Raw genomic sequence first — 11499 nt, 5'->3', positions numbered from 1 at the left:
TTTGTTCTCAAAGTGAAACCTTGTTTATAGATAAATGAAATAAAATAAATTAAAATATAAAATAAAATATGATAAAAAAATAAAATATAACAAAAAAAAATTAAAAAAAGGACAAATGAAACAAAATAACATAAATTCAAATAAAAAAATTAGTTAGTATTACAATTAAAAAAAAAGTTTGTAAAATATGCAAATTAAAAACAAATTTACATAATGATAAGTAAATACGTATATGTATATGTATGCAGATAAAGAAAATTTTTAATAAATCAACACAGCTAGTTAAAATCATTTTGATTAGCATAAAACATCTGTGAAACCCACAATCCTGGCTTTATGCAATGCGCTGCAGTCAGCACCCAACTTTCGGTGATCAATGAACCACCGCAAGCAAATTTCCGGCTACCATCGCCATTCTTATACTGCAACAGCGCCATCCAAGGGAATTCAAGTATATCCGCTTCAACACTACTGACGCTCGGATAAACCAAACCACATTTTTGGGAACGTAATATCTCCAAACCGATTGGATGCAATTTATTTAATAATTTACTGGGATCCTCTGTTGTTGGAAAAGTCTCCGTTAGCGCTATTGTTGTTGCTGTTGATGTTGATGGATCAACTGTTGTATAACCACTTTGTTGATAGGTCGTACTCGTATTACTTGTCTGTTTATAAATATTGTATTTTTCACCAAAAGTCAATACTAAACGCCTGTAGAACTCATCATTGAAAGTAGGTTCATCCACAATATCAAACGTAGGCAGTAGTGTCGTGAGTGCTGGTGGAGGCACATGTGGCACTGTTGGCATAGTTATAGCAGGTTTGGTAGTAAGCTCTGTTAGCACTATAGGGAGGGTTATCAAATACGGCGTAGGCACTGTTGGAACTACAGCATTGTCAGGGCAGCAAATCGTACCAGACTGAAAAGAAATGTTGCGTCGTTAAAAAGTAACTAATTTCACAATTGTTTGATGTTTTAAGTGTTGTTTTTTATTTCATATGCGAAACTAGAATAAAGAAATGTATGCAAATACCTCACAAATTTCATCAGGAAAAATGATTTGACCCTTTAGCACACTGCAGTCAGCATACGGCTTGCACAGCCCAATAGCATTACGATTTAAAGGACAAGTCTTTTGTGCACCTGAAAATTTAATATTTAAATATTTATGAGCCAACATCACGTACTAAATAAAAAATATTGTGCGCCGAGCTAAGGCGCGACTGAAGAGAAACTTCACTAATCTAACCTTACTCCTAGTCTTAATTTTTAAACTTTTATTCTTAATCTTAATATTAATCTTACTCTTAATCTTAATCATAATCTAAATCTTTATCTTAATTTTAACCTATCTTAATATTAATAATAATCTCAATCTTAATCGTGCCCAACCACGTCTGCCATCCGATCCCTTCTTCTGTTTTGTTGGAAAGTGGAATGTGAAGTTTTAAATTACAGTGAACCGACTGTAAAAAAGTTTCATTTCAATATAGTTTGAAAGATTTTGTTTATTCTGGCATGAAAAAAGCTTCCTTGCTTTCTTGGTGAAAAGCTCTTTGACAGAAAGCGCTTGGGCATGTTTCAAACGGAGATGTATATCATTTTAATCGCGCTGCTCCTCCAGCTGCAATGGCCAACTGAGCAAAGCACTGGCGTGCCATTCGAGAGATCCGAGGTTCGAATCCTCGGGAAACGAATTTTTTTTTATTTTTTTAATTTTAGTTGTTTTTGCTTTTGCACAATAAGTTTTTCATTAAAAACGGCCTCAAGCTCAATAAAAAATTGTTGAATAATTTAATTTTCTTTGATTTTTTAGATGTTATTGTTATAAAAAGAAAAGTGTATGTACATATATATATTTTGATATTGGGGATTTATTGGGATAATTAAATTTTTGGAAACTTATTTTATTATTATTTAATTTTATGTCTTTCTTTCAATTTAATGTTATTCTCGTTTTTAGTTTTTTTTAGTACCTCTGTTTAAATTTAACTTTTTTTATATTTTTTTAGTGTTTTTTCTTTAAATTTTAATTTAATTTAACTTTTACATCAATCTTTTATGTATTTTATTAACACCTATTTATTTTTTATATTTTTTTATTTTTACTTTTTAGATTTTATTGTTTTAACTCTTCGTCGGGCGTAACTGATCTGTGAGGCACAGCCAGCACATGTTTTTACTTCGCCGTGCCCTTTTATACCGTTAACTTTACTGACGCTCAGTAGCTGCCTCTTTTGAAGTGCTCTATACAGCAAAACCACTCAGTTTTTGTTTGACTCTCACAACCAGAACTTATGCGCCCAAACTCGTCAAATGTATTTAATTAATTGATTTTAGAACTATTTTTTTAAATTTTAATATTCATCTAAAGGTAGCTATTATGTACATGTCCCAGAGTTGAATCCTTATGGAATGTTTGCTGCTAAATTTGTGTCAAATAAATGGATTTTTACGAAAATGTTTACATTTATTTCCTTTCAACATCCCTAAATGCCGTGCCAGTATTCCCCAGATGTATAAACAATATAATTGTTTGATTAGTATATGGTTTTGAGAGTGTGCCAGTTAGGCACATTGCGCCCGAAATTGACAGTCACCATATTGCGCCTGACGAAGGGTTAAAAAGAAAAGTATATTTTCTGATATAATTAAATTTTTAGATACCTATTCTATTTATTTTATTTTTTTTGGGGTTTTTTCAATGTAATAATTTAATGTTTTTAAATATTTCATTAAATTTTCCTTAAATTTTTAGATTTTCTTGTTTTAAAAAGAAAATTATGTGTATATTTTATTTTAATTTAATTTTTAGAAACTTATTTTATAATTTTTTTTTCTAGTGTTTTCAATTTAATTTAATTTTTTTGTCGTTTTAAAAAGAAAAAAAATATAAATTTCTTCCATATTAAATTTTTAGAAAACTTATTGCTAAAAGACAGAATTACTCTAAGAACTTCCAGTTAGTATTGCGAAATATAGAAAAAGCTTTTCAGACAGTTGCAAGAAATTGCAAAGATTGTGGTGAGTTAATAGACCATTGCCAGAATTTCGCTGTATCTCGCTTCCCTACCAAATCGACTCCGAAACTATTTACAACATAGATCAAAGAAGACGTCTGTAAGTCAATAAGTGCGACGACACACCGATTTCAACCGCAAACAACGCGGAAACTTCGGTGGTCACGTTGGACAGCCCGATCTCGTTTTCCCAGAACCACACAAACGCGATCACCCATAACTACAGATCCTACAGATTTTGAGATAAAAACAAAGAAAAATTGCTTTTAACATAAAAGGCTAGTGTTTCTTGTGCAGTGCCTGAGGAACCGACCGCTTTAACTAAATCTATAGATGCATTTATTTCTGTAACTATGTATATCGATTATGATAACATATTGCATATAACGCTGTTTGAGCCAAGGAATAATACTTCCTTGCAGAAAATACTCACCTACACCATGGAAAATCAAGCCAAATGAGTAACTCAGAAGTATAAAGTACCAGAAAGACGACATTATGGCGCCAGATATTTCATTAATTTGTTTAAAGTTTTGTCGATCTATCGGTTATATCTGTGCTCATATGTACCTTTTAGAATTTCTGTTTACACAAGATATGAATTTTGCAAATATAAACGCACCATTTTGCCGATTTATGAACCGACGACTTAATCTTGCAACTGATGAATAATAACTAAATGCAGCAAATCTCAGCGTGAAATGGCAGCGTCGATGAATTCCAGTAATCATTTCAATTTATTGTAAAATTACAAATTAATATATGTATATATACATAATATGTATATACATACGGATTGTAAATAAGCAATGCTGTCGTCATTAAGTGGAATTTTATCAATCGTTAGCAAAAGAGGAAACGTTACTGCATTTCTGTAAAAATAAATAAATTCATACACAAATATGTATGTATGTATGTAGTTAGGCATGTTAACCCTTGATTATCAGTTCTACGTAAAATTTATTTACTCGTCGCACAAAAAAGAGTATATTGCGCTATTAAATATACATATCGTCGATGTTTTTGCAAAACGGCCATCGACCAGTTGCAAAACCGCCTAAATCGCCGATGTGGCAAAAATGAGATTTGGTNCAAAACAGATTTGAAAAATAATAGCTAGAGAAAATATCGCCTATCAAGGCATTGGCTTCAAAGAATAAACCGTTTTTTCGCTCTTCTGTAAAATTTGAGTGCCGTAAGATAGGCGGTTAAGCGATTGGGGGATGTGCGGTTTTGCAAAAACATCGACGATATGTATTTATACATACTGCAGAGAAAAAAGATGCTGTCTACAGAGACACGCTGATAAGCAATAAGGTGAGAGGCCGAGATAAGTGAACGTGAAGTGCTTGAAATGCTGACCGATCGTATTGTGTGAAAGAAGGCCACAGTCAACGAACTGATTTTGTCTCATTAGCGCGGCTTTAGACCTGGCAAATCCACCATAGACCACCATATTCACAATACGCCAAATCTTAAGAGTGACTCGTGGGAGTAGAATGGAAACGCACCATCTATTTTGTCAGCTGTACGATTTGAAAGACGAGATAAACAAATACGTACGTCAACTACTGGAACGACACTGTAAACTAGATTATCAATTAACGACGTTCACCAAGAGACAATTATCACGTTCCTAAACTCCTGTACCGTGAATATCGTCGTCGGAGTTGTATCCACACCAATTGTAGAGGAAAAGTTTCTGTTTCTAAACTACTATTACCTGTGGCAGACACTATCACTTTGAAATGGGGGTGCTATAGATATGGCCAATACTGTATATGGCGGGTGCCAAACCAACTTGTTTCCTCGCCACTATCAGGCAGATAGAACGTTCATGTCTACATACTTGTACATATATATGTATGTACATACATGAATGGAAGTATACTACATAAGCTTGGGTTTCCTTTAATTTATAAATAATAGTTTTTTTGCATAGATATGGCGTTTTTGCAATACTCTTTAGTTTCATTTATTTATTTATATTTTACTAATTTAAGTATTTTATTTTAAAGTGAATTTGCGATATTAAAAATATTTTTTCGTACTAAATTTTTTACTACTTAATTCACTTTAAACATTTGTCACAATTTTATCCACTCAGGCGTGCAGAGAAATTGAAACAACACTCCGATTAGTTAAATACATATATGCAGTATTACACCCCGTTAACAGGCGGTGCCACAACCCTTCAGACATGCCAAACAGCCAGCATTTTCTAGCGCCGCTATGCAATGGCCGCAATTTGTGGCATTTAGTGAAAATTTGTGTTTGCTTCAAGCGTATGAAATTAAATTAAATATCCGCGTAAAGCGGATTACAAAGTGAAAGGCTGAAAATCAGTTAGACAAAATGAGAAATGGAAATGCAGTCAAATTGTTAGATTGAAATTCATACATAAATATGTAATTGTTTCTGTATTACTTGTAAAAACTTTGAAAGCGCTTTTATATACACACACATATTTTTTATTTGATTGCAAATTGCGTGATGACAAATTTGTGGAAAAAATATTACTTCGCTTACGCTTGGTTTAATGCTGTTTTTTTAATGCTTTCAGGAAAAAAATTTCTACGTCAATGGTTTTTAATTTTTTAATGGCATTTTAGCGATATAGAAAATGTATTTGAATTTATTATAGCGTAGGCAAGTGAATATAGACATACATATGTGTATATTAGAGTGCTCCATTTTTTTGCAAAATTCGGTCTACAAATTAGGGTGGTACTTAAAAATTTCAACATCTAAATACTGTATGGGACGTAACTTTATTTTGTTTTACGTTTAAAAAAAGACATTCACGAAAATTCCAAAAACTCAGCGAGTTTTGGTCCGATCAAACAAACAGTGGTATGTCGTTTGAAACGTACTGCGTACGTCACTGTATTGATCGAACTTGTCTGTTTAACAAAATACCATTATCTCAAAATCCTGCTCATAAATAGGTATATTTGAGAAAAAATGCGCTTTAAGCACTTAGTATTTTTTTTTTTAGATAAGTATTTCTAAACCAGTCTTATTAAAAACACGTTGTCGGCGAATTCAATACAATTGTATTCCGAAATTGAATTGGAAAAGCGCAGCATGCTGAGCATAAATGAGAGCTGAACAAAAATTCGATCAATAAAATAGCCTAAACCTATCCAGGAGATAGTTGTTTAAACTCGAGATACATAGCTTACAATGACCTGCGGGAGAGATTGAGTATCAACGGATTCAGCGGAAATATTGAAGATAGAAAAGATGAACAATGCAGTTAGTCTTGCTTCTCAACAATGAAAATTATATAGACATTATAGCTAGCAGTAGAAACAAGACGACTTCGGGACAGGCAGGGCCTAAGGAACCGTGACTGAAACTCTAGAAAACTTTACCTATTACATTTTGCAAAAAATATCGTCTTATATATGGGACACCCTAATGTAGTACAAAAACATATTCTCTTATAAGTGTACATAGATTTGTATTTACTTGTATGAATCAGTGTTCCGCAAAGTAAACTATTAACGGTAATATAAAAAAAGTAATTAATTTAATTCCATAAAGTATATACAAATTTGCATAATAAGAAGCAAACATTTTAGAGCATTGCAAATTTTATTATTTTGAGCCATGTAAACCGTAATTATATGTTATTTTTGAAGGAAAATTGGCCAACAACTTTTGCTTTATACTTTTTAGGCATTCACGAATTTGAAACGTAAGAAAACATCCCAATTAGAGCAGTAGAGATCTCTGAGGTCCGAAAAAATCTAAAAAAACCCTAAATATTACAAAGCATATTTATTACAAAAAAAAACAAATTCCAAAAAAAAAACAAATTCCAAAAAAAATTTTATATTTCGAGAAAATGTAGTAATGTTACAAAAAATCTTTAATTATTAATAGATATATTTAGACAATCAGTGCTGCAGTATGCCAAAAGAAGAGGTCTGCAATATAGCGTACAAGATGAAAGTAACTTTCGCTATCAAGTCTTTCGAGCCCTACTAAGCGGTCGTACCGGATGGCGGGATGTATGTAACGAAAGGTTGGTGGCAGATGAGCATCATATTTATCCCTAAGGTAGGGAAGATAATTCGCTTACAACTAAGGGTTTTAGGTCGATAAGTAATTTTTGTTTTCAATGTTATGAAAAAGGATCATTGGTGCCGTCTGAAAAACTTCCTGAGAAAACCAAATTTGGTGGCAGCGTAATCTATTTTGGAACTGAAAAGGAAAGAGCTACTTTTGTGGAATGAATTTATATCGAAGTACAATTCTTTTTTTTGTTTTGTGACGACGTCACGATAGCAACGAATAGGCGAGAAGAAGGAGAGAAAAATTTAATATTGCGCTCGAAATAACGAAATAGAGACGCACTAAAGTAGTAGAAAGTGACGCGAATTCTTAGCAAATAAAATTTTTACGGTAGTTTACTAGCAAAAACTAGTGGTAACAAGGTGGTTGCAAGGTATCGCTGTATGTACCATACTTCAATAAGACTGTTATCCATAAACTTGTTGAGTATTGCGGAAACTAATGATCCCAACTAACTTCCCTCAGTACTCTATTGTAATGCATGTATTTGAGTAATGCTATAAAGTCTTACCATATGGGCGAAAAATCAGAAATCAATAGACGAAGCATGAGCACTTGACGTTCTAACCTGTCTTTCACTCACCCTCCACTCTTGTTTGTGCTGACAGGTGATGACACTGACATTTTCAATGCAATCAACGATTCACCCAAAGAGACATTTAATTATGGGCTACCAAAGTATAACTAACTACTTGACTAAATATGCGTTTGAATACCGGAAAAAAGCGGGTAATCACCGAGGGAAAAAGTAATGCGACAAAAAAATAAACATACAAATACACTTATACAGATATGAACTCATTTACAGGCGATTGCACTTGTCAACGTGCGTACACTCCAATTTCAGCACAGCTGAGTAGTTCATCAGTGGCGCATCAAATGAATGAATAAAACGAAGTGAAATTGAAATAATATGCGATGAACAATGATGAGTGAATGAGTGCTCAAATGAAATGTCACTGTCACTTTGACTCTTTACTTGCTGGTAGCGGCGTCAGCAATTTAATAGGTATATATACACTATTTATGTGATCAACAGCTATCATTGTGACGGTTTAACTGTCATCTTCAATGCTGTCAACAAAAGTAGTGTATGCTTTCGTTTTCGAACCACCCTTCTTTGAACTAAATACTTAAGTGAGTAGAGTAGGGGAAAGAAATGAATCGCAAACAAATTCAATCAGTGGTGCTACTCTTTTGCTTTTTTTTTTGTTTTTCCTTTTCAATTTTCACCACTGACTGTGCTATTCATTGGGCATTTGTTGCTCATTTCGGCCACATATGCCACAATTTTTGAATGCGCCTCATTGTCGGTGCATTTATGTGCGACAAGTGTTCATATTTGTTTATGGAATACGTAATGGAAGTTAAATGCTTTAGTTGCGACTTTCAATTATGTCACATTAGAGGTTCAAATGTATGTACAGAGATAAGTATATGTACCCATGAATGTATGTTTATGCATACTCGTTTGCGTATGGGCACTTAATAAAAGCATACATGTATGTACGTATACTATATACATACAATGCATACATATATACATATATTAAGGTGCGTAGCTCTCATACAAAAAAAAACCGGTATTGTTTTTCCATCGGAATTCAAAAAATGTTGTACATTTTAAGACTTCCGCTACAATATTTTGGAAAAAATATTAAGATTTACGTGAGCTGCACCGATTTTAAAATACCTCCAAAAATCAAGTTTTTGTTTAAATAAAATTAACTGAAAACTTAGTTTTTCCAAACAATTACCTCAGCTGATACAAGGATTTACGCTTAAGAGATCTGCATAAAAATATTTAAAATTGTATAAACTGAACCTAAATAACGAGATTTTGGGTGCTGTTTTCAAATAGGTCTAGCTCACGTAAATCTTAATATTTTTCCGAAATATTTTGACGGAAGTCTTAATAGTTATTTATTATATAGTTCTATTATAATAAGTCTTATAATTCCAATGGAAAACCAGCAACTTTTTTTGGTGACGTACCCTAATGTATATATATATACATACATAAAATGAATAGAGTATGTGGTAGAAAATCTGTGTATACTATAATATTGATATTATTATTTTCCTATCCAAAGAAATTTGAAATATGTATGTGTATGAAGGTTTGTGAATCAACTTAGTGCCCGTTGATAAGAGGCAACTCGAAATTTGTAGGAGAAAGAGCGACGAGAAAAGAAGATTGGTACCGCTCGGATAACACCCTTTGTGGTCTCGTTGGTCTGTGTTAATTAAGTAAACAGTTTACATCAATTCCGTACAAAAAATCTGGTGTATCATCTGAATAATCGAGCTGAAAAGGGGTTCCGGTTCAGCCAGCTTCTTTTATAAAAATAATCGTGTCCTAGCTGATAGCATTCCCAGCTCTTCGCATCTACTTCTACTACCGCTATTTTGTTGCTAACCTATCGTGAGGTTAGGTTAGGCCACTTAGGCAGTAGGGCTCCGTACGATGAAAGTCACACCGCGTGGGATCATAGAGGACAATGTCAAGTCAGTTCACTTGTAAGAATCCTAAGCTAGCCCCCTAGAAGTCCCCTTGACCTGGCCAGAAGGGCCTTGCAACTTTGCTTGTCCGGGTTTTTGCCCAGCGCCCGCTTAGCCGACCATAAGCCCATCTGTTCAGAGCAGGTCGCAAGTTGCCAAAGGAACTCCTTTACCCTTCTAGTCTGGGCTTACGGCCTTGAGAGTACCCTGCTTAGCTAATTCATCATACGCGCAATTTTCATTAATGTCAATGTGTCCCGGGAACCAAAGCTTGGTTTAGAAATATCGCTACGCGATTAGGAAAGAGTTCAGGCATTCCCGGATCAATTTCGTTCATACCGTGGGCTATTCCAAATACTGATGCCGTAGTCTGAACTGGCGATTTATTAAAAGTTCCTCATAGAAAACACCTCCTTCACGCTATGTAGTCGCTCGCATAGTAATTGCGTGCTTATTTCTCTCCAGCAGCGACACGACAATCTTCGTCTGCTCATTTGTATGCGGATGGTGAGAAGTTGCTTGCTTAAGGAAGATTGAGAGAGAAGAAATTTCTCAGCTGTTGAATGTTGAGAATGATCGAAGCGAGTCTTCTCTCGATCACAACAATGGGAATTTTTCGATGCTGGTATTTGGTTCTACTTCCTTCCATGTTCCGTGCCAAGATGAAGTTGGTCAACCTCCCTCTCTTATAGCAGGTCCGATCGTGTAGGCCGAAGTTTCCGGCAGCAGAGTCAAATTTACCGTCTTCGCCCAACCTGGCCTTAAAGTTTCCAATCTAAATTTTAGGACATCGTAACGAAAAGATTATAGAGCCGCATTTACACTCCTTAGGACCCAGTTTTGAATTCTAACCTGACCAACATATTACTGAAAACATCTGACTTTCGAACGTGGCGCAAAATTAAAAAAAAATCACTTGCGTGACAATTTTTAGATACACACTACTAATTCGAAGCTCGGTCGAACACTTAGCAAACTTTTAAGAGTTCAAAAATCGCTATATTTTTTCATTTATTTATAGTCAATTAAAATAAGATATGTATAAAGAATAGAAATTGTTTAACAAATACTGCTACGTCCTAAAAATGATTTGGAGTTGCAATTAAAAGGATTAAAACTCCTTAAAATGCAGCAAACTCACAAATCCAATGCACGCTTGTACCTTTGTCCCTTTAATTCTCATGACTGCGCTGGCGCTTTGCATCCACCAGACGTAGCTCCTGCTGACCACAAATTATCCACCAAATCACAGCGCAAGATTTAAGCAGCGAAATCGTAGCGACATAAAGGCTCCTTAGCGGCAGTAAAGCATATAATCGCAAGTAATTCGCTGAATATGTCCTTTTAATACCAAAAACTATGGCACGACATTCTACTAACTAAGGCTGCACACACACTGCAACAACTAGAAAAAGAGAGAGAGAGATATGTAGCACTTCTGACTACAGCAGAAACTTGGCTGGCGGGCGGCAAATCCTTGCTCGCGTTTACTTTGGCTGTCACATAAATTTATTAAAAAATTGTGAGATTGTTAGCTGTTCGCTTTTGTTGTGCTTTGTTTTTTGTATCCCTTTTTTACTTCTTGCTGCGATTGTGGAATTGTACAAATTACAAATTGCGCAACTGGCAATACGGTTTATTGCCTTTACAACAAAATAAGGCTATTACACTAACAAAGTATTATTAGTCAGCGCATTGCGGTATTGGTTGCTTGTTGTTTTTGTAGGTATTTATTGCATGCATTTAAGCCATATTTTGTGCCGTCGCACTATGAATTGCATATCCGGCGAAACATACTTGCAAAACTCTTCAACCAATGCAAACTCTAATGACCAATGTCTCGAACGATTTGTCGCCACGTTGACTTTAGCTTAACTTAGCTACCGCCTC

The 11499-nt window shown here is 34.4% G+C and overlaps 1 protein-coding gene across 1 annotated transcript; it reads right to left on the bottom strand.

The window, feature by feature from the left end:
* Positions 1–241: 241 nt before the first annotated feature.
* Positions 242–3709, bottom strand: LOC108379211 (serine protease Hayan-like). Its single transcript, XM_017635538.1, has 3 exons — positions 3458–3709; positions 1038–1147; positions 242–923 (listed from the first exon to the last, which is right to left on the bottom strand). The coding sequence occupies exons 1-3, from the start codon at positions 3519–3521 to the stop codon at positions 279–281; spliced, it is 819 nt and encodes a 272-aa protein (XP_017491027.1). The 5' UTR covers positions 3522–3709; the 3' UTR covers positions 242–278.
* Between the last annotated feature and the right edge of the window lie 7790 nt (positions 3710–11499).

The sequence above is a fragment of the Rhagoletis zephyria genome, unplaced genomic scaffold (assembly GCF_001687245.7).
Source record: "Rhagoletis zephyria isolate East Lansing unplaced genomic scaffold, Rhagoletis_zephyria_1.1 Rzeph_scaffold_15870, whole genome shotgun sequence".
Classification (NCBI taxonomy): domain Eukaryota; kingdom Metazoa; phylum Arthropoda; class Insecta; order Diptera; family Tephritidae; genus Rhagoletis; species Rhagoletis zephyria.
The sequence above is the reverse complement of the archived record's forward strand: the minus strand, read 5'-3'. Positions and strand labels throughout refer to the sequence as shown.